The sequence below is a fragment of the Camelina sativa genome, chromosome 14 (genome assembly GCF_030686135.1).
Source record: "Camelina sativa cultivar CO46 ecotype springtype chromosome 14, ASM3068613v1".
NCBI lineage: Eukaryota > Viridiplantae > Streptophyta > Magnoliopsida > Brassicales > Brassicaceae > Camelina > Camelina sativa.
The window spans coordinates 4,350,164-4,375,775 of NC_141893.1; the positions used below are offsets into that span (position 1 = coordinate 4,350,164).

Below are 25,612 nucleotides of genomic sequence, written 5' to 3' on the forward strand. Positions count from 1 at the left end.
TTAAATTATTTTAGCCACTAATTCATATTAATTTGTAGTTAAAAGATGAAAATAAGAATAAGAAATAAAATGATGGGAATAGATTGTTGAACATTATAAAACAAATTTATTGTAGAGTGTAAAAATTGACTGGGTGTTGAATTATTAGATAAAATAGAAAGAAGATGATGTTGAAAGAGTTTACCATTGTACATAGTCTAAGATCATCTTCATTGAACTAGAGGTTTTACCATAATATATTATTAGTATTTATAATTTAGTCTGATTAGATAGATAAATATTAAGTCATTAAATCTTAGACAATAGTATAACAAGAACATGTGGTACAAGCGTGTATATGTGAATGTTTTAATTGTGTGTCTAAGAAGACACTCTTACCTCTCTCATCCTGGCTTAAATGTACTAATCTCGTCAAAACTAATGACTGCAATAATGTGGTATATATCTCTTCTTTCACTCTAGTATCATCTAGTATCATGCTACACTGATCAAAGCTACTATAAATCAAATTCACGGCGTTTGATCTTGGTTGCTATATATGCTGAATTAGTTGTCCCTTACAGCTTTACTAGCTTCTGACTGTTGGTTCTTATGCTCATTTGCGTCATTGGCCTTTCCATGAATGATCTAGAATCTGCGTCTGCTTCCTAAATAAGCCGTAGCCCGTAGGTTAGAAATGGAAAAGCTTTCTGGCCTATTAGTTAAAAGGAAGCTGGCTATCTTAAAAACGAGTGTTGCATAGTATGATGGTCTTTAGAGATTGAACAGGGGACATCTCATCACGGCGTAACAGAAGAGAAAACGACGAGTGTGATCGATATACTTAGCTTCGTGGGCGTCCCCTAAGGGATTTGATTAGGCAGAAGAGCAACATTGACCAAATAACATATATTATAATTTTTATAATGAAAATGTATTGTTTTATAGTACAACAAATCGAGAGAGAATAAGAAGAACAATGAATGAGATCTGTATTAATAAATTAATAGCCTAGAAAAAACTTTAAGCCCTCAACATATATCAACCCTACAACATTTTTCTTAAAAATGATCAATGTACAAAATTGTTTCTTCTGGGTGAACGAGGAGAAGGAGATAGATTAGGGAGAGTCTGAGGAATCTTTCTAAAAACATGTTTCCTGCAACGTTGGAAGATACTGTCGTATATTAGATCAAACTGAACTCCAGCTCTCTCTCTATTCACTATGAACATTATGTGATCTGCTTCCACTATCTTATAATACCTGCAACAAAAAAGACCAAGTTTTGATTCCATCAATATTCATTTTCCACTCTTAAAGGAATTTTGTTGAAATATGATTCACTCACCAGATGCCTGGTTCTAATGTTTGACACTCTGAATCACTTCTTATGAAACGACTTGGATGCTCAACGGGTAGCCTCGGATGCGTCATTGATATTGTGTTCAATGCCCCATCGTTCTCTTGCCATTCCTCATCCCTTTATTCAAAATTCAAAAACATTCTTTTCTTAGAACAATGTTAAACAAAGGACTGATCAAGAGCTTCAAGAATGAATGTTGAAAGTTTGAATCTTTTTTTGTTGTTGTGTACCTGTAGCCTTTATAAGGAGGAGATACCTCTTGTGGGAATCTCCATTGGCTCATCTGAAAGACGCGGAGAAAGAGCATCGGGTGGATTCCAAGAACACCTGAAGGAATTGTCATTCCCATGATTCTGCGGGTGCGTTTAGTCGCGTAGCTGAAGTAGTAAGTGTTTGGAAACGTCTGGAGATTGGTATTAATACTTGTTGAGCCTTGGATCGTGAGATCAGGTAAGATCCAATCGCCAGAAGCAAAAGGACCTGCGTTTCCCATAAGGCAATCAACGAGACCTCTCACACCAGTTTTCTTCCAAGAAATGTTGAAGTGATCGAATCCGAAATTGTAATAAGTCTTTAGCCATGAAATATCCAACCAGTCGTACATGAGCACACCTATACGACATAGCTGCAACAGACATATCGGTTTCATGCTCATTCCATCATCTGTCCTGTAAACCGCAGCAATAGGAATCAACAATCAGGACAAAAGATCTTGGCTTTACAAGAACTTACATTTGCTTGAAGTCAGATCAAACTATAAAAAATTTCAGAATGGAAACTAACCGCATGCCATCTAAGTAAGTCCTAGTAGTTCCATTGAATGCCCCGGATAAAGATGTCACACTCAGAACCCAATTCTCATTCGTGTCTTCAAACCCTTCAAATGCCTAATTACCATCACGTTTTGAGACATATGTTAGCATCATAGTCAAAACAGAGCTTAAACAAGAAGTTTCACTAAAAGAAGGATTCAGCTCAAACCTTATCTGCAAGCATTTGCTGCAACACACGCACAACTTGAGCACCGGCTGAATGCCCCACAAAATGGATAGGATGATCCTCATCCCATTCAGGGTATTGCCCTTGAACACATACCAAAGTCAGATTTTACATTCAAGATGAAAACATTTGGATACATAATTAATGTCTTCCAATGAGCGAGCATTGAGATCAAAATCTAACCTTCATCGTATCTTCTGCCAAACCGAGAATGTCCACAAGCCTCACTATGCTCCTCGCCAAAATCAACCCTACCTCCTTTCAAGTAATAGAACAATTCCCTTGCCCTGGAAACACCATTGTTATCATCAGCACAATACAGATCAAAACGTGGCTTCAACTGAGGCAAAAAACGAATCCGATACCTATCATAGATGCTAGTTAAGGAACCCAAATCAGGAACAAGAACCCTCTCATCTTTCTTCTCAGCACCACCAAAGTATGATAAGCCTCCTAACCTCTAATCAAATCAAAAACAATAAGATCAAAACCCTCAAAACAGAGAAATCTAACAAACAAAAGAACCAATTTTTTTGAGTAATTTAATTATGGTTTTTTGTTTACCCCTTTGCCAAATCCAAAGATGCCATGAACCAATACAATAGGAGGCAAACCCTCAACATTGGTGAGATTTTGACCTGTTTCTCCAACGTCATTGGACTTAAACAAGTAATCATTCAACGTCTGGGAGATATCTCCGGCAACGGCGGAGCTGAATATATAAAACCCATAAAGCAAATGGACAATGGAGCTCACAAAGAGCTCCGCGAGTTGAAGAGAAGTCATCACCCACAACTTGAACATCGTTCTTCTTCTTCCCTCGAAATCAAAAATCGGGAATTTGAGCCAAAATCGAGATAAAGGAGATTCCTTTATCCTCCTCAAATAAAAATAAAAAAGAAACTCCCCAAGAACAGGGGAGACAAAATACAGAGAGGGAGTCTTCTTTCAAAAGAACAACATAAAGGATGCTCCTTTGGCGAAAACCCAGAAAAAAAAAGAAAGAAAATTTCCAAAAAAAAGAATACTTTTATTTTTTTTTTCCCACAGAGAGAAAATTATGGAACAAAATACGGCTCTCTCTCTCTCTTTCTATCTGTCTCTCTTTATCATCCAATAAAAACTTTGTTATCCACTTGTATCTGCCCACCTCTCACCAAACAACAACAACTAGTACTATTTCTTCTTTTAATACCCAAAAAAAAAAAATTGATTTAATCACGCCATGTGTAACAGTGGTGACCTCTCTCTCTCTCTCTCTCTCTCTCTCTGTCTCTATGAAATTTCGAGTTTCCGCAATATTGTAATGTCAGGGTCCACTAAAATATTTGATTGGGTATTTTTTGAGGAGTTGTGTGATTGGTTGAGAGAAACGGTGGGAAGAAGTGGGGCTGGATCGGGGCTGGAAGGGTTCGTTCGTTCATAGAATCCGACCAACTGTATTATTTATGTAATCTACCTTTCTGCTTATCTGTAACCTTATCCATTTTATTTTTTAATCACAATGTTTTAGCTCTAATTATTATTTTTTCTCTCACAATGTGTGTAATTGTGTTACGTGAATATGGATAAGTGCGGATATGTGTTAAGATCTGTTTATATATATGGAATGGTTTGTGAAAAAAAAAAAAAGGTTAATTTAAGCATGGACAACGTAAATTCGCGGGGAACTAATGCACATGGCTTGCAGTTTCTTTCCAAATTGGTAAAGAGGTAGTAATATACTTATATCCAAATTGTTCTTTTCCTTTTTAGGAAATGATCTATTGTCGTGTTAGAAAAATTATGAGATTCAGAATAGTGTGTGAGGCAGACTACTTGATGGCTTGATAATATTCGGGGAATTAAAGGTTAATTAATTCAGTTTTTTTTCATATTCTTCCTTTTTTCGGATATCCTAGGCTTTTAGTCTTAATTAGCGTATTAGACTTATCTTGAGATACTGCAACAGCGGTCAAGTGTGCATTAAAAAAAATTGTGGTTTCCACTAGCCTATGCATACACTACGGTGTTCTATCTCCAATTCCCAAGACCGAGATACAAAAATTGTGAAATAAATAAGGTATATATGGAGTATCACTACTGCCTTTATATCATAATAAATGATTTTCTAGGATTTTTTTATTATATCACAAAGATTGATTTTTATCAATTAATGCTAAAATATTGTAATTTTCAAAAACCGTTAAATAAAAATATTAAAGTATGGTAAATTACTATTGGTTAATAGTTATAAGAAATGTTATTATAAATAAATAATGCATTTATATCTAAACATTAAAAAAAAAATTTTAATCTATGTAAAAATCCTAAAACATCATCATTTGTGATACAGAAGAAATATAATATTGTAGCTAGTGGCCAAAATTCACATTCATTGAAATTGGTCCTTAAAGCTCAACGAACAAGATTAAAAGTTACAATGTGTTCATAATCCGTAGATTCATTTTCCTTTATAAATTTCAATAAGTACTTCCCGATATAGTCTAATTAATACTGATACAAATTGATTTATTTATGTGTTAGTATATAACATGTCGATAAGAATATATTTAATTTTTGAATACAAGATACTACTAGAGAAGTTGTTTTTTTTTTTCTTTTGTGTTCAAAAGAAAGGTACACAATTTGGGAAATCTAGACTCTAGAGTCGTACCTTGACTACATTTGGCCAAGGAACAAAAGTTTGACTGGAAGGTAGTCAAAGTAAAAGTTAGTGCTATTGACTTTTTTGATAAATCTACTACACTTGGCAAATTCTCTATAGTAATTAAGTACATTCAGTTTTGGTAAAAAAAAATGAAATCATTTGACTACAAAATTAGTTGACTAGTTTAGATAATCAATAAGACGATGAAACACTAATATACGTGACTATAAATATAGGAGATTTCATATACTGTACTTTACTAAGACAACTAAATTAGAGCAAATAAATCATAAAATTGTTGTCTAAGACAAAACAAACGATGAAATCACCAACAGTTATATTCTTCATATTCATGTTCTCTTTCTTTGCTCTACAACAATGTATGTATAAAGTATTTTCATAAACATATAGCAAACCTCTCTTTGTTTTCGTTTATTGTCAATGTTTGGTTAATAATTTGTAGTTTCAAATGTGTAGGCATGCACGTGGATGTTAGAAAAATTGATAGCGTGAGCAAGCTCCAAATATCAAATTGTGTTCCTGCCAAATGCGGCGAAGAGGTTTTTTCAAACGGAATTGTTGGTGTTGTTTTCATGATCAAACGATTTGTTATAATACCCAAAAAATATGCGAGTCCAGCCTCCGTTGTCCTCCTTTAAAGTTTAATCTTTTAGAAAATTAATGGGTAAAAAAACTTGTATTAATATTTGAGAAAGAAATTAGTATGGTTAAAAACTAAATTTATTGCATTTCAAAACTCAAAAATATAAATTATACTTACTTCTTATAGTTATTGTAATTTAGGCTTTTCTATATCTTGTAATATATTGATTAATTTTCTGTATATTACAACAACTCATATATATAATCAAAAAATACAATAATATGTTTTGGGACATCCAACCATGAAAATATCACATATATATGTACTCTCTGTCTGCATACTCATGCTCACTCTATTTGCTCTAAATCAATGTATGTAAAATATAGGTTTTCTGATATATAGAAAAGTTTATTTATTGAAATTGCTTTTTCGTCATAAAATTTGGGTTGATGTGTGTTTAAATTCAACGTGCAGGTGTGAGGATGGAGGTTAGAGATATAAGAAGGTGGAACAAAATCTATGTACCAAAATCTATGTACCAACATGTTTTCATGTTTCATGTTAAACTTTCAGTTTAAGAAGAAACTGTTATTGTTGCGGATCAAACGAAAACGGAAAATCAATGCTATGACAAACACTATTGCAACACTCATTGTCCTCATCCTAAAGTTTAAAACTTTCATAAACCGATATACAACGAAGCATTATAGTGCTGAATTATACTACTACTCCTAATGTCACTATTTGTTTCAATTAAAATAAGAACATTCCATACAATTATCTTAATTTTCTTTATAATATGATTTCGATTGCATTTTCTAAAGATTTGATATAAACTGCTAAAGTTCTTAACTTTAATCATATGATGAACCATATATGTAAGAACTATTTTCATTTCAATACTATAGTCTAAAAAAATATAGAAAAGGAAAATTACTTGACTAATTTAAATAGTGTTTAATGATTGTATATAGTTTATTTTTTTAAGATGGTGAACAATATATAGTGTAAGAAGAGTTTTCATTTCAATTTTACAGTCTATATATATGAATATAAAATACAAACTCAGAATGTATTGAAATAAGACAAACGAAACAAGAGATATTCCATCAGAAGATTGTTTAAGACAAATAAACGATGAAATCAGAGACAGCTCTCATATGCATATTCATGTTTTCCCTCTTTGTTCACCATCAGTATATGTCTAGACTTCTTCATATATATGTGTGTATAATAACCATTTCTTTGTCTTTTTTTTGTCATTTTTAATGTTGGTTAATGACGTGTGGTTTCAAATGCGTAGGCATGCATATAGATGTTAGAGAAACAGAGAGCAAGTTCTATATCCCGCCGTGTGGCCCTGCTCAATGTGGTAAAATTTTCGCTAAATGGCCATGTTGGTGCTGTATCAAAAATCCAAAGCTATGTACGAAAAACCGAAGAGATTGCGATTCTAGTCCCTATTGTCCTCCCATTTTAATAAGAGAACTATATATAACTATTTGGATTATTTTCTTTAATTATATTATGTATTGAGAAATTTATTATTGTTTTTTTTTTTTGAATCACTGAAAACAAAAGAGAGATCTGATCAAAATGTTACCAATAATCACTCATTACTCATATATGCTAGCAAAAAAAAAACGCTTTTAAAGCACCCAAAGTCCCAACGTTATATCTATCCCACAAATATGTGTTTACATAAAAACGTGCGTATATATATGTTCTACATACTCAAATCAAATATCTCCACGTCATGACTCCATCTTTTGACCTGGTCATCATGTTGGTTTGCTCATGTAAACCGGTCTGTTCTTATTGGTGTGATTGCCGTACACCACTCGCTTCAACGGATAGCTAGGCTGTGAACATCGTCAAAGCTGGGGTGTGTTAATATTGATGTGTAGGTGTGAGGATGTAGGTAATTAAGGGAGATAGGAAGGTCGAACAAGAACAAAATCTTTATACCTCCATGTTTCCTTGACTATTGCGACTATGTTTTCAAAAGAGATTGTTATTGTTGCGGGACAAATCTAAATCTTTGCTGGGAAGACCAACACCCATTGTCCTCCTCTCAAACTATAATAAATAACCTGATGTACATATCTACTTATTCAAATTTCAGAGTTTTCCAAACATTCTTATAATGCTTAATTGTATCACTTTAAAGACTAGAACCAGGTAAAGAATAAATCATTACCTGACATGTGAGATGATAGACAATATAAAGTATAACATATGGCACTTGTACATTTCCTCCAATATACTTTTTCACATTTACACATAAATGAACATGATCATAACAAAAAAAAACTAATAAATGATGAAAGTGGCTCTTATAACCTAAAACACCTTCCCAATCCCTAAACCCTAATTTAAATTTTTGTTTTTAAGGGCATTTAGGATTCTTGCCTGGTCCTCCGTAATAAAAATAACTCCCCCAAGCCCGGTTAGAACCACCTTGAATATCGTAACAATTCGGATGATCCGCAAGTACTTTAAGATTAGGAGAAGGGACCAAATTGTTATCCCAATCAACTACTTGGATGTTTCTGAAATAAGAAGATTTCGTGAACCCTTCCTCTGCAAAATGTCCACTTCCCATCTGTGTTGAAGTGTGACCTCCTCCATTTTGTGAGTTTACGACTTCGCCACCGTATTGGACCATGCTCGCGTGCTCCTTCAGGTGTGTGAACAAGAACGATGGCCAATACCCGACTAGAATACCCGACCCGAATTCCAGCCACCAATTCCCATGCTTCGGATCCTAATGTATTAAAAACACACGTAAAATATATTCAGTGACAATAAACTTAAGATGAATTTTTAAGCACTTAACAATAAAGAATAAATATGTTCTACTTTATATATAAAAAAAGGACTAAGCATGCCTTTAATTATGACCCCATGTGAGGCTAGCTAGAGAAAATAAATAGTACTATTAATTTGATAACTCATGAGGAGCCATGCTCCTAGCATTGCTTTGAGAGTCAGTATGTTGAACTATTTGGGGACAAATGTATCAAAGAATGGAAAAAAAGGATAACTTAGAGCAAAAGTAAAGAGTTTGTAATAAGTGGTATGATACTCAAGTATACTTCTCTTTTAGTTTTCTCTTAAAATGATAAAAAGAGAAAAAGATCTTCTAATTAAAGCATATATATGCAGTATATTGTTTTTTCTTTTCCTGTACTGTATACCCAATTTTCAAAGATAAGAAAATGAATGAATATTGTAAGCTAGAGTGTGAGCAGAGGAGAGAATATTTTGATGATAAATTAGATAAAGTCAAGTTGTACCTTCCAAATCAGGAGAGTAATATCGAATTGTCCACCCTTGTATGAAGACGAGGGAGATATTGCAGCTCCAATCGCAATCTCACTATTGGTTTGGACAAAACCGGAACACAAGAGATTGTAGCAACCAGTTGCTTGATATGCATCGTTCTGTCACCAAAAACATAAGAAGTAATTCATAATATTCTTTAAACTCTAAACAATATATAAACAAATACAAAAAGGCAGATTACTTACAGTCCAGTAAGTAAAGAATCTTGGGTAATTATCTCCATAGAGCTCTGGACTCACCTAATGGCAGATAATTATGATCCACAGTTAGCAATTGATACTAGCTAATTATAACATATTAAAAATGATTTGGTTTGATGATAGTAATTAAGTACCTGCCAGCCAGCTTCAATGGTGTTGAGATCATTACCGAAGGAACCAGAGATAATCCAAATCTGAGATAAACTAAATTCGTATTGGTTCTGGACCTGAGGCGCCCACACATTTATGCTTGCTTTTGCCCCATAGTATTTCTCTCCGCTCACGTATCCCACCGCGTGCTATTTTTTTTATGAGTCATTGACACAACCGATAGAATATATATTTAAAGTGTATTCCCTCTTAAAATAAACGAGATATTATAGAAACTTGGCAGAGCTGTATAAATCATCGTGAGAGTTTGTGTTTTCCATTTTTTTTTTACATTTGGATTAAATTGTGTTGTCATATTACTTGGGGGAAAAAATATATGCTGACAGGATGTAGAAGAGGGTTAATCATTTAATCAAAAGAAGTTTTTTTGTAGTGTGTATAACAACACTATTCTCTCTCTTTTTTTTTTTTTTTTTACCGACAAGCTTGTCTACCTTATCTTTTTTTTCCTACAATTCTAAAAAGATAAATTTTAAAGTTTAAAAAGGAAGTGAAAACACTTGCCAATTTCGTTGACCACTTTTTTCCTCACGTCCAAAGATAGTAGTAGTAAATAAATAAATAAATAATTCCATCCATTTCAAAATACTTACATTTTCATACCAAGAATTCGAATTTCGAATTTTACTAAAACTTCGGACACGAAAATATTTCTCTTTAGAATTTTGGTTATAGTATAGGTGGACCTTTAGCATATGTTATCAATTATCTATCTAAATTTTCATATGAACAATGTTCTTTGATTTTATTTTTTTGAAATAAAATAAACTTTTGAAATGAAATAAACTTCAAAAAGAAAAAGAACAAAAAAAAGGAGATGAAAATCTTACTTCATGGCCATTACTGCTAGTGTCTCTTCTGTAATGTCTGAGTTTCTTGCCAAAGCTAGAAACAGAGTTTGATCTGAGAATGTCTTCTGCTTTTGTTCTTCTGATAGGGACAGTTCCTTCATCACATGTCTCTCCCTCCATTCCCCACAACTGGAAGCTCTTTGGTCTCAATCCTCTCCTGTTGTGCCCTCTTGGCCTCTCAGGAGGTTCCTTCAGTAATTTAAGTTCACAAAGCTTTTAAATTAGTTCATCATTTCATTAACTGTTAAGTTTAAGATTTAGCAATATGGTATGCGTACCATTGGCCTCTGTCCTCTTAATCTGGGATGATCAAATGCTGGCTGGTGATGTGATAAAACACAGTCTATGATGTCACCGTCAGGGCTCTGCAATAACAATAAGGGGACCATGAATCAGACAATTAGAGTAAGAGAAAGAGTGTCCAGAAAAGAGAGGGCAACGAATCAGAAACACAATAAGAGGAAGAAGAGTGATTTGAAAACGAGGGAAGGAAGAATCCGAAACAGAAGAGGAATACAAGAGCGTGTGTGTTTCTGAAACAGAGCATAAAGAATCAGAAACAGAGCGAGTTCTTGAAACAGAACATAAAGAATCAGAAACAGAACAAGTTCTTGAAACAGAGCATACAGAGCCAGAAACAGAGTACTGTATGAGAGTGTTTTCTAATGAGACATAGGAAATGAAAACATACAGAGGGGAGAAAGAAGGAGATTGTGTTTCTAAAAAAGATGATTACGAACGATAAATCTCATCTCACTTACATGAATTGTCTTGACGGAAGGTTTATTGATCTTCCTGAGATGTTGGTTAATGGCTTTGAGCTTATTAAGCTCTTCGAGTGGCCGGAGAGTTTGGTTTCTGGGTGAGAGATTCTCGGATAAGACAGAAGAAGACAAGAGAAGAAGAGAGAGGAAAAGAATGTTAGAGGAACAAGTACGTAACAAAAGGATCATATCTAAGAAGAAGCTTCTTCTTCTTCTTCTTCTTCCTCGTCTTCTTTCTCTTGTTATCATTCTTGTTTCTTCTGAGAACGACTCTGTTTCTGTTTGTCTCATTGTATTGCATCGATCGAAACGACGGCATTTATTGCCGTTTCTGGGTTTCCTCAACACGAACTCACCTCCTCCCATCAAGACCCCAAAACGATTTCTCTTGATATTATTAAAAAAAATGAGAAAGTGAGCAAAAGAAGACAAAAACCCCCTTGAATTATTTTATAATCTCCTCAAGCTCTCACCATTTCCAAAGCCATTAAAGCTAAATTTCTTCATCTCAAACCCCAAATAAAGAATCAAGAAACACTCTTATTGTCTTCTTGGGGTCTTCTTAATGTTAACAAAAAAAGAAAGAGAGAGAGAGAGAGAGAGAGAGAGAGGGAGAGGAAGTGTATCAAAAGAGGTTTATGGAATTGTGGTGTCTTCAAGTAATAGTCTAAATGTTTCTATGTGTGTTTTGTGTTGGTGTTATAAGTACTTGGGTTGTGATGAAATCATTCATGCCTTTGTTTACTTTAACCTCCAAGAATACAGAAGAACCAAAGATTAGATAAAATGACAAAATCATAAAAGCCCCACTGACATAAAGTGACGACATAAAGTGTGACTAAGCAAAATCTAACTACGATGCTTTTCTCTTTTTTTATTGGGGTTGGTCCATGGCTTAAGAAAATGAGTATGAACACTTCCTCCGTAAATTACCTAAAAACAATTTTAGCTGGAACAGAGGACAAGAAATAATCTTAGTTTAAACGTCTCTGTTTTAATTAATGAGACAGCTTAAGAATGGTAATCTCTTTTAAAATTTTATAAATCTTATTCAAAGCATTGTACCTGTTATATCGGATTTTTTGGACTATATGGACTGTGTAATTCAAACTATCGTAAAATCTGTTAAAAGGTCAATTCTATGACAGCAACGATAAAATGTAGATGGACCATACCCTAATATTAGACCTCAAACCTTAGTTTCCATCCGTAGAATTGATGCTATATATATATATATATATTTTTTTTTTTTTTTTTTCGTTATAAATATTGCTAACGATAAATTATCAAAAGAGAAAACACATACATGAGTCTAAATACAATATTTTTTCTATTATATACTATGATCAATCCAAAAATGAAAAAAATGAGCTATTTTAAAATCATATGGTCAAAAGAGAAAGAAAAGTTTGGGGGAGGAGAAGTGTTCCCAATTAGCGATACAAAGCCTGAAACATTGTATGTTGTGTGTGTGTGTGAATATATGTATATAGCCAAAGATAAAAGGAAAGTCCTGTGTTTTCTGTGTTCCTTATGATAATGACAGTCAAAATTATGTGTTTCTTCTTCTTTGTTTTATCTTGTGTTAGTTTGTGTTCACTTTGAGTCTTTTCGTTAACAAAAAAAAAAAAAACATTTTCTGTATCTTTTAGAGACGAAGAGAGAATTTTGCAAATAATTCACTTTTTTCTTATTGTTGATTCTTGAATTTAGCTTTTTCTCTTTTCTCTCTTCCCTATATGTTCCTTCTGTCAGCTACTCTCTCCTTTTTCTTTTCTTTTACAAAACATAATATATTATTAAATATTATTTCCATCATATTATTAAACTTGTAATGCTCTAATCAGAGTTAAATAGCAAAAATTTAAGATAATTCAATAATTTACAGCATATGAAATTCATTTTTTCTTTATCAATAAAATATGGGTCTATATATAATTCCTTTTTGGTTTAAGAAAAATTAATTATTTTTTCAGACTGTGTAACTTGTCGACAATAGTTAATCCATCAAACAAAAAAAAATTAGAAAATGGGTAACCAAATTTGATATTATTAATAAGTTTTGGTTTATAAACGTTGATGTTATATGTTGCTCAATACATTTAAAGTCTAATATAAGAAAGTTTAATATACTAGTAACTAGTATAACATGGTTGATGGTTGTGTTGGCACGCGCGGCTGGGTATTAGCAATGCATGCTCGAGTGCGTATGTTGGGGACCCATCCATGCATGCCATTCTTAATTTATTCCAACCAATTATCATTACTTATTGCTCTCTCTCTCTTGATTATGGTATCGTATTTTTCAATATTCTAAACCTAAATAGCATAAAAGGAGTTTAATCTGAATACGTACAGTTTTATACACTAGTAGTACTTAGTTTTGTGCTTCACAAATTTAGTTTTTTCCCCATCGATTTCAGGAAAGACAATCTTTAATTGTGTCTAACATGGACGGACATGATTACCCTCGCGGTCCATGATGAATAATCAATAAGCCATACTATATATTGTATTATTCAACCAACAACATTCATAATATTATATACTTTTATATGTTGCATAACTTGAGAGTCAGACTCGTAATCATATATTTCCATAATCCATGCACCAAGTCATGGGTTAAAGATTCTTCCACATTTCCACCATTAGTGGATTCTCAAAGGATGAAAAACAACCTTAAACTTGTTAATTAAGCATTGAGTACGAATATCGATTATTCATTCTAAATTAATCCTTGGTTTATTTTGCGTCAATGTCAAAACTAACTCATTACCATATGTTTATCGTGAGTAGCACAATTTTCCAAGTATGTATAATTACTTTTCTTCTGCATGTATAGACACGCCATAGTATAAAGATGAGATCAATATTCAACAGTGAGTTTTCTTTGATGTTTTACATATAATTTGTCGAGAATATTAGACAATATCGGTAGAGAACATCAAATTTATAGACGAACATTAGTACGAAATAATTTCGAAATCTAGTTAACTTAGGCTCCTGATTGAAACTTTATGTTTATAACCAATAATTTGCTTCGCTTATGGTATGCAGTAACCGCCATATATATGATTTATACACAAATGTATGTCATTATTGCATGGTGGTTGGATCATATGGTCAAACCGTTGTGTGATCTTTGTGTATTGTGATTTCTATTAACATACACACAACCGAATTTGTGTGCATTAAATGTCGGTCGATATGCATTTCTGTTAACTGAACTAACTGGTGTGGTGGTTGGCTTCAGAGAAGGTCATCTGCGAGATTCCAGTACATATTACATATATTAAATTAGTACAAACCAAAAAACTGAGAAAGAAACACAGAAAACAAAGTCAAAGAGAGTGGTGGATGAATCGACATGTATCATTTGGCAGTTAACTTAACATAGAAACAAAAAGGATCATCTTTAATTGCATCTAATTATTTCGTGAATATTGCCAAATTACGGGCGTGTAAAAGCTCAAACGAAAATTACTCGGGAAAAAGGAAAAATCATTATTTATTGATATAGTTTTGACCCCATATAGTTAAATATAACTTACCTAAGGTAACTAGAATTTAACTTTAAGAGTTTAAAAAGTGTAGTCTATCTATGTTATGAGTCTTTTGACTCTACTGAAACGACGCAGTTTTTAGTTGCAGTCAAACTTCAAGAAGCAAAAGCAGAAAAGCTGGAAGCACCCAACTCTAATTAACACTTGTTTTTTTTTTTTTATATCTTAATGGTAATGCCAAATGTTTTTGTACTACACATATTGTAATCGACTATATGCTTATGCTATACTCTGTGCTTATAGAGCAAATAAGAAGTTTACTGGGCAGAAAACGTAACGTAACACAAGTGGTCGAAGAATTTGATCACACTTGTGGTCTTGTCTGGACGACATAGAGCTTCCCGTCTCTGATCACACCTTCAATGTCTTGTGCAGTTCCATAGAGTTTCTCAATTGCATCTCCGGCGCGTGCGATGTCTGAGAGAATCTTTTTCTGGAAGCTCTCGTCAGTAATCAGAGGATCTGTTGTGTAATCCAGCACAACTTTGTCTTCCTCGTCCATTGGTACACTACAAAGAAAAAGGAAGGAGAGGTTCCTTGTTAAGGTGTTGTTAAATGATGAGATCAAGAAAGCAATAAGAGGTTTTGAGACTGTTTATATTACCTGTCATAAAGGCCTGCACCTGCATAACCTTCGAGATCTTCTCCATTGGAGTCAGATCTGAAGATGATTGAACGTCTAATGAACAGCCCAATTGGTTTGCTTGGGTATCCCAACACCTGAATGATGTTTTAAATCTCATCAGCAGGTTTGATAATATCCTATTCGCAGTTTCTAATAATAAAACACCAGTGGTTAGCTTTAGTACCAGAGGCGAATCGAGGTTGTCTTTCTTGCAGATGAAACTTAAAGACCGACCGGGATATGCTCCTACAAGAGTTTCACCAAGGCCTTTGACAACCTGAAACCAAAAAAACAACAGTGAGAGTGAAGTTGGAACTTGGAAGAAGAACCCGATCATACCGGGTATGAGTAGGATTGGAGGGGAACAAGGAGCTTTTACCTCAGCGTAAATCTCTGATGAATCTCCAGAAGATGGGTTCGTTGTGTGAATAACAAATGCGTAATCCGCATTGATGACTTCTTGGACCAAAACAGCCATGCAGAGATAGTCATGATCCAGTTTTACTTTTCTCGTGCTGAAGTACGCTCTCTCATTCCATTTTGAAGCCCAGACCTGAAATTTAGATAGCCGGTTAGTGAGATTTGACATCTTCATATTAAACAGCAATGCCCCTTATACTCAAGATTTCACCTTTTTAATGGCTTCCCAAGCTTGCTCCCATCTCTGTTCACCTTCATCACCCGGCCATGGCATGTCAGAACTTTTCATAGTACTTTTCAGTTCTTCAACCTGAGCACCAGAACCATTACAGAGGCACTTATCTTAGCAATTCTCTATATTTCACTCAATTTCCACAAAGGAAATTTAAGCTTTTCCGACCAAATGCACTCTTATTAGAATTTTAGGCATCAAGCTGATCCACAGCATTAGGCAGATAATACCAAAAGTTAAGCAACAAATATGCATAAACTAAAAGCAAAATGGTTTGATGGTACGGAATCAGTCCAAAGAACAGCGCTTTAGGGTCCGAACGTATAATTTATTGTGGTTAACAGCATGTGTTGCGAAAATAAACAACCGCAGCTCAGATCAGAGTTGTGTCTCAAGTTTCTAACAAAAATATGAACATACCAGTTCTGCGGGTGCAACTAGTCCCAGCAGTGTCTCTCGAATTTCCTTCAGAGCACCTTGGTCCCCCCCATCAAGAGTTTTCTTCAATACTAGCAATTTCTCATTCACCGTCTGCCACATTCAGAAGGAAAGAGAGTGAGTGGGAAGTGAGGTAGGGTGAAGCTAATCATGGAAAAGCAAAGTCTCAAGATATATTGGTTTTGACAGCAATAACTTCATGATAGTCATGCACACCAAGGCATCAGGACTTCTGGGGAGACCTCATGAAAGATATGTATGTTCTTAGCAATTCCATAATACTACTAGAGAAGCATTGGAACAATCTATACTCTAATATATCCAGATGAATACCACCAGTAAAGAACAAATAAACCATACGGGTAGCGAAATTTCAGTAAAGTGTCTTCATATTTGTTTTGAGCCAGAATGATTTGAGAGTGTCTATTATCCTACCTGATTCGCCTTTTCGGAGATAACCTTCTCAAAAACACCAAATGGCAACGCAACTGAAGTTGGGATACCAACCCATGAAGGAACTTTTCCTTTCAGATATCCAATATTTCTTGATTTAGCACCAACCTAGAAAATAATGGGGGTGTATCACCAAAATCCGTGAAGTCAGATATTTAAAACATGAGAAAGTTCATACAAAATTAACGAACTATCTTATTCGATCTTTATTATGAAAACAGAAGTGAAAGAGCTACTAAAAGCGATTCAGACGGGAAAGTATGAATCCAATAACATTACACACTAACCAAGTCACTTGTGAACTCCTCAGATGATATAGCATATCTACCCGCAAACTGTTTCTTGACCAAAGAGATGCTTGGAGGGGCATCTTCTATGTTGTCCGAACTTAGAGTCGAAAGCTCACTATCGTTTACCTCTCTGAGGAAAACAAAAAATAAGTAAGAACATCATTTTGCCCAAAGTTTCCTCTCAAAATGAATTAAGCAATTCTACTTAATCTGTCTAACACAACAAAAGGAGAGAATATCTCAGCTAAGTTATCTGGAATATAGCAAACAAGGATGATTACTTATAGACTACATCTGCAGAGGTTGGTTGTAGGCTCAACAGTTTTCCATCCATTCCTTGCAGATCGGATAAGATTCCAGAATCAAAACATGTGGCAAAGCAGATCTGCAAATGAGAATCCAGACAAAGTTAAATGAACAGGTCACAAGCATTTAGGAACCATTTGACAACATGACGAGATATATTACCTTTCCATTTCTTGCTCGAACAGAAACATGAGATAGTACATCCGGCATGTCAGGTGTCAGAACTGCAACTGCACCATCAGGAATTTCCTCCTCTCCTCTCACTCTGTTTGCAACTATAATTGTAGGTCTGTCGTAGGTTTTATTTTGTACAGTGAGCAATTCATCCACAACAATGACATATCCGACGACCTCAACAGGACTAATGACCTGCCAACTGATCAAGAGAAAAAGAAGCAACATTAGATTTTCTGATGTTTAACTACCGGACGACAATATATACAACTTGATAGTTGCTACAGAAGCACAGTCACAGACCTTCCCAAGTTTGCAGTCTGCCTAAGAACTGGGTCAAGTCGGTTAACAAGTGACGACAGTGCTGCTGCAGATCCAGCTCGAATGATCTCTTCAGTAAATATGGTAACCTGGTAAAGTAGTTAAAATAATATCTAAACCTCTCTATAGTAAGATACGGAAGAAATAGGACGACAGGTTCAGAGAAGTGTAACTTACAGCCCATTGCTCGACGCCGAGACAAGATCCAAGATATTCAGCCGATGGTTGCAAAATTTCAAGGTACCTCTCAGCTTTGCTTGCCAGTGCTAGTCTGCTTCTGTCGAGAACAGATTTTGCATACAGAGCCCAATGATCTTTTTTGCTCTTGCACATGTCGAGGGCAAATTGCCATCCCTGCAAAGCAGAAGATTAGAATCATGCATATTGTCTAAATTCTTCACGTATTACGCCATTGACCTGTAGCCATAGGACGACGTAGAGAGTTCTAAACTATGTATAGAACTTAGCTATGTGAGTAAACACAATTAAAGAATCCAAGATGCTAAATCTTGATGAAACCAGTCTACGGATAATGTTACATAATATACATGGAAAATTGGCTGTTTATTCAATTTACCTTCAAGCAGTAGATAAGGTCTTCATTGTCATCTGAAGAAAGGGCAAGATTTTCAAGAACTAGGCTGATGAAGTACATGATTTTCTGCGATAAGAAAGCATTAAATAAGAAAATAAATTATCTGGAAGAAAAGATGAAAAAAAGGCCAATCTGTAACTGTTGACACTGATGCTCACAAACAAACTATCATGATGATGAATGAAGACTAACCTCAGGTCCAGCATCATTCAATTGTTCATATCCTCTTTCAATAGCTGTTCTGACAGTAGAATCGAGAGCCAGGTCCAAGAATAACATATCCTTGAGGCGGTCATGGGACTTCATCAGAAGCGGCCTTATCTCTTGGCGAGCTTCAAGCAAACCCTACACCACATATTTATTCTCATGGTAAATGTAAGAATCAAAGTAATCAAATTAAATAGTATAAATAAAATCGGCCTAGTAATTAGGAAAACATTACACCTCAAGAAGTGGTTCTACATTCTTTTCTTCAACATGTTCTAGAACGAAACGAAGCAAGTCCTGTTGAGGGAAGTACCACACAGTGTAAGACTGTAAGTTGTATTGATTTGACAGGTGAATTAAATTCTTAAAATGAGTAAGGAAGATGAGACATGAGAGAAAAGTTACTGGATATCCAGAAGGCAGTCCTGATACAGGATTTATTTGCACCCCAACCATGAAACCTTCACCCTGAAGGACAACACAAATTTTCAGTTGTCAATTCCAAGAAGAATCATTAACTGTAACTTTTCAGTATAGTGGCATTACGTCATCTTGGTAGCCCATGCAATTTTGAATAGCCGACTCAAGATCTGCCCCTGAATGAACAGCCTAGAAAAACAAAGAAGACCACAAATTATATGATTTCTCTTAGTAAGAAAAGGAAAAGGAGGAAATAAGACCAAGTTTGCTGAAGAATCCTATATTCGACAAAGCAACTAACATAAACATGGGGAAGTAACCTTTAAAGTCCTCATATAGTGTCCAAGATCACGCAAAAGACCATCCTTTTGTTCTCTTCTAAAACTTGGTTCAGAATGTATGGCACGATCATAACTTAAGAGTCGCTCTTTGGTTATGCCATTATCGTTCAAGGTCTTCCAGTAAACACTCATGTCAAAGTCACTTTTGACATAATCCATCAATGCCTACAGCAATAAAAGTGTCAAAAGAAGGATTATAAAATTGGAACCGGAAGGGCACAAGCTCCAATACCTGACAGATGACAACATCATCTGGACTAGTGTTATTATGCAACTTCTGATGCCACTCCTCCATAATTCCACCCTTGCAGTCATTTTTCCTCTGCAAGCAGAAAGTTCACTCTTAATGCTTCATATGAATATAGAAGTTACAGGCTAATGAGTAATGAGGGACTCCCATCATCTTAATAAGCCAGATAGACATGCTCAACACGGCCACAACTCTGTTTTATTAAAGAAAAGTGTGGGAGAGTAGGAAAAATAGGGAATCCATTCCCAGAAAGTTAATGAAATAGACTTCCAACCCTGGAATTTTGGGGATTTATTCTTGTAGAGCTTTTCTCCTCATTTCCTTCAATGTTCAGTCGGAAGTAAAATCTTCTTTTAAAGATAATAAGAAATCTAAAGACCAACCTGGATGACTAGAATTTCGTCTCGGATTCGCTGCCCGACATCTCCTTCACCCCCTCGACCAACAGTAGACATTATCATCCTCAAAAGTTCTCTGTACTCTGGCGAACTTGCATAAAGATCCTGGAGAACGTCCGTAAGCCTATCTTGCGCTTTGCTTATCTCCCTGAAATAAAGTGGTGCGTTGTGTAAAATAATGAGACGATGTATGTTCAATTAAATGAAGGTATCATTTTCAGATGTCAGAACAACTTAGAAGGCTCCCATAAGATTTGCTTATATTTCCCTTGGGGCTGAATAAGAGAGGTGGGCAGAGTCTAAACTTTCATCACTATTTGAACTGTACCGTGGCTTAACATTATAGTTTTTGTTCCACACAAGCTGTCTTGTCGCCATAAACCTCATCCAGACTAGGATCCCTGCAAAGCCCAGTTGACCAGCATTTTTTGCGTCGTCCACAAGATCTGCTGCAATGTTGAATCTAGAAAGAAAAAAAAGCAAGATGTGACCCTTCAGAAAAATCAGAGTGTTTACTGGAAGTTGCAAATCACTTCATGCACAAAAGAGATGTATCGCTGAAAAATATAATTTTGATAAAGACTAACGAAACACGTAAAGTTGAGTAGCAAATGTTTTGAATAGGGAATACTAATTAAACTTCTAAAAGTCTGAAAAACGAAATAAGAACCAGGATGCTTGACCATAAAACTGACCGATGCATGAAAGACTTCTGGGCCTCACTCTCCAAATCTGCAATTTTATCCAGTAAATTCTTGGCTGTACCTTTTCCATCACCATAATCCTATAAAATAGAACAACTGAAATTTAAGCATTTATGGGACAATAGGGTGCAATTGAAAGTGGTTTATAGCAGACCAAGAAGGAAGAGGAACCTTCTGAATATGTTTTTCTTCTTTAGAAAAGTCCACATAAAAGTCACTGTCATTATTTTTAATCCACCTTTCACCAGCATTGAGTACAAACGGCATGCCCTTGTAGCTGTCGCCTTCTATCTCCAGCTCAAAAGTTTGAACCTACATTTTTGGTTAACATGAGGCCTTTTACATACCATCTCTGGATCCAAATGGTAGTAAACATATACAGTATATAAATAGGTTTGGTCAGTCATACCGGACTAGGAAGATCTGTTGATGTCATGGTCAGTTTTGTATCAACAGCATCACGTACTGGCAAAGAGTTTGGAGGCAGTATATCTGAAGGTGGGTCCTGCAGTGTCAATATCTCATAAATTTAGAGGAAAAGAGACCAAACCAGACATGTGATTGAGAAGCAGATGATCTTAATTTCAAAGTATGTTCTTGTTTGAGAAATAAAGAAGAAATATCTTACCAACCACTCTCCACCATTTTGTGACAAAGCCCAGTGAAGGGTAACCGGCTCTTTAAAATCAGTTGCCAGATGAATTTTCGTCTTTCCGGGAAGTTTAGTGACAAGAACCTATATAGAAGATGCAATGACTTGCCATTAGGAAATAGTTGTGGATGTATATCCAACCCAAATAGATATAGAAACAAGAGAAAGAGAGATACTCTCAACTGACCAAAATCGCGCTGCCTTCAAGCTTGAATGTTTTCTTGCTAAAGACCGGAGTGGTTTCTTGTTCCTCCTTTGCTTTGGCGTATATCTCCAGAGTTGTTAAGGACCGTGGTTCATTTGAAGAATTGGATTTTGGTTCAACAAAATCAGCAACATGCTTATAGATAAGCTTATTCAGGTCCCTTCCCTTACGCTGGATCTTCTCAATGCGATAATTTTTTTTACGCTCTGGTTGTTTGGAAACTTTTGTCTGTGTCTCTCGTCCACTGGATGAAGTATCATTAGATTTTGGAGATTCATTAGTGTTATCTTTCTTCAACAACTTTGCTCGGAGATCTTCCACTGAAGCACCTCGCATCATTTCTTCATGTAGCTCCATACGGGCAGCTTCATATTCCTCCTATTAATCGAAGACTAATTATTCTACTTCACTTCAAAATAATGGATATACCCAAAATGAAGAGTAGTTGATATAAATGCATCCAATATCTATACAGGTTTACCAGATAAACCAACGATATATACTTATTTCATGACACCAATCAATCTTATTCAAGTATTATTTTGGCAATATAATCATTCATTTGCTGATCAGTCAAATATACCAGAATTAACATCTAAATGAAAGTTGTACCAGAAAGTGATTCCTGAACTTACCTTCTCTTTCTCAGGGTTGTACATTTGTTTACCCTTACGTTCCCATCTAAGATATGCTTGGATCTGTACAAGGTCTTCAGGAACAGAAACTCTGTTTTCCACATTCCTTTCCGTGGGTAAGTTTATACGAAAATTTTGCCCATTATTTTTATACCTGCATATGTCAAGATCATGAGAAACGACAATAATTAAACAGAACTAGGTAGCTCTATGTTCTGGCTTAATAGCAAGAAGAGAAGAAAACATGCTCACCACTTGTTCCGACTTTCGTCAAAAATAAGAAACTCAACAGCGTGTATGGCACGATCATCTATCTCTAGTTTAAGGTAAGAGTTGTCACCGGACTGCAAATGAAAATCCAAAGCATTGTTTGGAAATCTTAAGTTACACACACAGGTAGCAGCTGGAAATCATACCATCACAACAAGTAGCGATTCAATGTACGTTGAGGAATGAATTCAAAACTTACTTTCACAAATGGAGTTCTAAGCGCTCTGTTCTTGTAGTTTATAGTTCTATCCGGAGAGCGAGAAGGTAGAACCCATTTGCTGACACGGAAAATAAGAAACAAAGTAAAATTAATTAAACCATGTGCCATAACAAGCTTGAAGAAACCTATTAACTAGGCAAGTTGAACATGATTTACAAAGGGCATTACTCTTTGTTGTCACGAATTGCACCCCAGTGAAGAAGCAATGAGTCACTTGTATGAGCGATCTGGATATTTACTTCTCTTACAGCTGTAGAAGTGACTTCGACCTATTCAATTACATCCATAAAACCTACCATTGCATAAATATTGTGGCTACAAAATCCCAACAAGAATATAATATCCATTATTTACTATCCGTAAGGCTACACATACCAGTAAGTCAATATTTCCGTCAAGATCAAATTTCTCGGTTGCCTGTCCAAGGATGAAAAAATTTAGCACATATGGATATGATAACCATCTTATATGCATTTGATATACTCAAGCAAGCAAGTAAAACTATCAGTTCACACAGGTCTATGAAGAGTTTTTGGACATCAAACATCTAACATACATTGAGTAGTTGCAACCAAAATTAATCACATTCAAAAAACAATGTCAATACTGGTGATGAAAAGTACCTGAGAAGCAGGATCCATGGCAAGAACAGCTCGTGGGACAAAAGAGACAGGTCTACCAGTTTCAGTGATGAGAGTCCTACCTGTCTTACTAAGACCTTTCCCGTACAAATTGGATCTGCTAATCTTCTTTGAATTAACAGAAACAGAAGGAACGCAAGAAGAAGAAGAGTTGAGCTTGTTTTGATGGTCGAAAGTAACAGGACGAATCAAACCCCGGTTTAGTAAGTTATGGACAACAGAGTTACTCATGCTTTCTTTCTTCGGTGAATCAAAACTTGCCGGATCTGTCAAGTAAAGTAGAGATTATATAATATACAAAAAAAACAATCAAGCTTTTGACATATAGATGGAAAAAGGAACAAGTTATACTATTTTGTCTCAAAAAAGAAGAATCTAATGACACAGAGAGTTTAAGTTAGACAACCCCAAAAAAAAAGAAAACACTTGTTTTCTTTTGTTCTTTTAACTTTCAGTTAGAAGACAAACTTCTCAAATTAGTTACTTGAGCCAATGGAACAACAACATGTGCAATTTTTACATACAGAAGAAAAGAATCGGCTCTTCGCTTTAGTGGCGAAAACTTTGCAAATTATTTTTTTTCAATCCAAATAAAATTGTAATTCCGCAAACTCGAATAACAGAAACAGTAAAGCAAATCGGAATTGAAGGGGTACATTCAAAATTCAAAATCAAAATCACCTGTTTTGGCGAACCGAAACAAAGAATCTGAAGAATCAGAGAGAGAGAGAGAGAGAGATGAAGATCCCAGAATTTGACTACTAGTGTGGTGCTGCTGGGTCTCTCTTCTCTCTTTGGGTATTTGGACTACTTCACTGGCACTCACTCACGTGTAATCGAAGTTAAAACGGAACTTTATCCAGCGATTACGCTACGTGGCGCTTCGTGATTCGAGTCACGTAGGAGGAACGGCACGGGGATTAGAAATCCCACTGATACGCTCGCTGATGGACGGTTCACTTGTGTACCCCACCCCACCTTTTTTTCCTTTATATTTTCCCTTTTTTCCTAATTTTTATTTACAGAAGAATCTTCTCACCGTTGATTTTTTTTTTTGCTTCTTTTGTCTTTTTGTTTTGATATTTTTATGATTCGTTCGTTCTTCTCTTGTATTTTTTTTTTAAAAAATTTGGTCGACATGTTTTTTTTTTTGGGTTATCTTGTATTCACAAACCACGAATTGTGCTGAAGATATTTTTGTTTATCTTTCTATTCTTGTAAGTGTCCCAAAGCAAAAGCCCACTTGTTCAATCATGTCAATTCTTTTGCTAGCTAAGCTTATTTTGTGTGTTTTCTTGTGTGTGGGTGCTTCTCTACAAAGAGGTTTTCCTACACATTGTGAAAAATGAATACATACATGTTAATATGGTCCAATAGTTTACAATCCAAACTCGTTTGTATTTTTTGCCTCGTGACATGTTACATGTATAAATGCATGTTGATAAATAAAAATCAAAGGCTGAAAAGGAAAGAAAAGAATGGAAAACAATTGTTCCAACAAATTTTTGGAATTATATCATAAGAAAAAATTCTGCTAGCAATTGTTAATTACACGAAATCAAAATATAATTAATTACACCCAGTGGCGTCGTTACATACGAATGACATGGATCAACAAACAGCCTCCCCCAAAACAAAAATAACAACAACAAAAAAAAAAAAAAAAAGATAGACGAAATTAATTAGTGTTTTTTTTTTTGTTTTTTTTTTTGTTTTGAGAAAAATTAATAAAAAGTTCTCTTAATCGATCAGCTAATCAATGTAGACAACGTCAAGCAATTGCTGCTAATCTTCCTCAAGTCAACCGCTACGTTCTGGACCGCATTAACCTGACCCGTCTCAATAAACCCGTCCACGCATGCGCCGTAATCTGACACTGCCGCTGTTAGGAACGTGTTGGTCCCCACGACGTCGCGTTTCCTTATGCTCTTCCTCGCACTCGCCAAATTGTATATCGCGTCGCTCAACGTCCCGTAACACGTGCTGATCGCTTGGTTACCGTCTTTGAACCTAGCTGCTTCGGCTAGAGCCACTTTTGTCTTGGCCTCTAACGCCTGTATGGTTCGGTGCGTGGCTCGTCTAGGGTTCGTGATTCGTTTCACTAGAGGTCGGCACAAAGATGGATACGCTGTGTGAGAGCAGATGTTGATCATGCGCGATTCCGCGACTTGACCAGCCATGAGAAAGATCAATACGGCGGCGGATGCCGCGACAGCCACGAAACGCAGCTGGAATGTGTCGCGGCCCGCCATTTTATTTGAGTCTTTCTTTATTTTAAATCTTAGTTTGTTAGAGAAGAATTAGCACTAGGTAATTTTTCAA

General features: G+C 35.4%; 4 protein-coding genes and 1 pseudogene across 5 annotated transcripts; 1 reads left to right on the plus strand and 4 right to left on the minus strand.

Moving 5' to 3' along the window:
• Positions 1-873: 873 nt before the first annotated feature.
• LOC104739696 (uncharacterized) lies at positions 874-3,760 on the minus strand. The gene is made up of 8 exons (XM_010460133.3): positions 2,907-3,760; positions 2,708-2,802; positions 2,526-2,629; positions 2,325-2,425; positions 2,127-2,230; positions 1,574-2,011; positions 1,329-1,460; positions 874-1,243 (listed from the first exon to the last, which is right to left on the minus strand). The coding sequence occupies exons 1-8, from the start codon at positions 3,144-3,146 to the stop codon at positions 1,051-1,053; spliced, it is 1,407 nt and encodes a 468-aa protein (XP_010458435.2). The 5' UTR covers positions 3,147-3,760; the 3' UTR covers positions 874-1,050.
• Positions 3,761-5,266: 1,506 nt separating this feature from the next.
• LOC104739697 (EMBRYO SURROUNDING FACTOR 1.2-like) lies at positions 5,267-5,732 on the plus strand (annotated as a pseudogene). The gene is made up of 2 exons (XR_015580957.1): positions 5,267-5,372; positions 5,470-5,732. The product of XR_015580957.1 is annotated as an EMBRYO SURROUNDING FACTOR 1.2-like (transcript).
• Positions 5,733-7,821: 2,089 nt separating this feature from the next.
• Positions 7,822-11,685, minus strand: LOC104739699 (protein neprosin-like). Its single transcript, XM_010460134.3, has 8 exons — positions 11,404-11,685; positions 10,928-11,317; positions 10,445-10,531; positions 10,146-10,355; positions 9,279-9,443; positions 9,130-9,183; positions 8,896-9,042; positions 7,822-8,363 (listed from the first exon to the last, which is right to left on the minus strand). Exons 1-8 carry the CDS (start codon positions 11,416-11,418, stop codon positions 7,986-7,988), a joined length of 1,446 nt encoding a protein of 481 aa, XP_010458436.1. The 5' UTR covers positions 11,419-11,685; the 3' UTR covers positions 7,822-7,985.
• Positions 11,686-14,418: 2,733 nt separating this feature from the next.
• LOC104739700 (alpha-glucan water dikinase 1, chloroplastic) lies at positions 14,419-24,428 on the minus strand. Its single transcript, XM_087485748.1, has 33 exons — positions 23,972-24,428; positions 23,273-23,556; positions 23,025-23,066; positions 22,818-22,918; positions 22,629-22,707; positions 22,412-22,503; positions 22,160-22,313; positions 21,507-21,902; positions 21,296-21,403; positions 21,077-21,172; positions 20,839-20,979; positions 20,659-20,747; positions 20,292-20,426; positions 19,949-20,111; positions 19,548-19,637; positions 19,295-19,480; positions 19,101-19,163; positions 18,960-19,022; positions 18,792-18,851; positions 18,540-18,692; positions 18,330-18,413; positions 17,930-18,106; positions 17,735-17,841; positions 17,420-17,633; positions 17,233-17,336; positions 16,949-17,081; positions 16,644-16,769; positions 16,191-16,301; positions 15,750-15,848; positions 15,498-15,671; positions 15,303-15,395; positions 15,098-15,213; positions 14,419-15,002 (listed from the first exon to the last, which is right to left on the minus strand). The coding sequence occupies exons 2-33, from the start codon at positions 23,519-23,521 to the stop codon at positions 14,798-14,800; spliced, it is 4,203 nt and encodes a 1,400-aa protein (XP_087341874.1). The 5' UTR covers positions 23,522-23,556; positions 23,972-24,428; the 3' UTR covers positions 14,419-14,797.
• Positions 24,429-24,779: 351 nt separating this feature from the next.
• On the minus strand, positions 24,780-25,608 carry LOC104775106 (uncharacterized). Its single transcript, XM_087482952.1, has one exon. It carries the CDS (start codon positions 25,540-25,542, stop codon positions 25,039-25,041), a length of 504 nt encoding a protein of 167 aa, XP_087339078.1. The 5' UTR covers positions 25,543-25,608; the 3' UTR covers positions 24,780-25,038.
• Between the last annotated feature and the right edge of the window lie 4 nt (positions 25,609-25,612).

Bases quoted from the DNA above. Each gene is read 5' to 3' on its own strand.
- LOC104775106 (XM_087482952.1), bottom strand. From the start codon at position 25,542: ATGGCGGGCCGCGACACATTCCAGCTGCGTTTCGTGGCTGTCGCGGCA.
- LOC104739700 (XM_087485748.1), bottom strand. From the start codon at position 23,521: ATGAGTAACTCTGTTGTCCATAACTTACTAAACCGGGGTTTGATTCGT. The intron at 18,693-18,791 runs GTGTAATGTTTT...TATGTGGTGTAG, and splicing joins ATGTAGAACCACTTCTTGAG to GGTTTGCTTGAAGCTCGCCA. The intron at 15,849-16,190 runs GTATGTTCATAT...TCTGGTGCTCAG, and splicing joins TAGTTGCACCCGCAGAACTG to GTTGAAGAACTGAAAAGTAC.
- LOC104739696 (XM_010460133.3), bottom strand. From the start codon at position 3,146: ATGTTCAAGTTGTGGGTGATGACTTCTCTTCAACTCGCGGAGCTCTTT. The intron at 2,630-2,707 runs GTATCGGATTCG...TGGTGTTTCCAG, and splicing joins TTAACTAGCATCTATGATAG to GGCAAGGGAATTGTTCTATT. The intron at 2,231-2,324 runs GTTTGAGCTGAA...GATGGTAATTAG, and splicing joins AGCAAATGCTTGCAGATAAG to GCATTTGAAGGGTTTGAAGA.
- LOC104739699 (XM_010460134.3), bottom strand. The intron at 10,532-10,927 runs GTAAGTGAGATG...TTGTTATTGCAG, and splicing joins CTTCCGTCAAGACAATTCAT to AGCCCTGACGGTGACATCAT. The intron at 9,444-10,145 runs GTAAGATTTTCA...TAAAAAAAATAG, and splicing joins CTAGCAGTAATGGCCATGAA to CACGCGGTGGGATACGTGAG.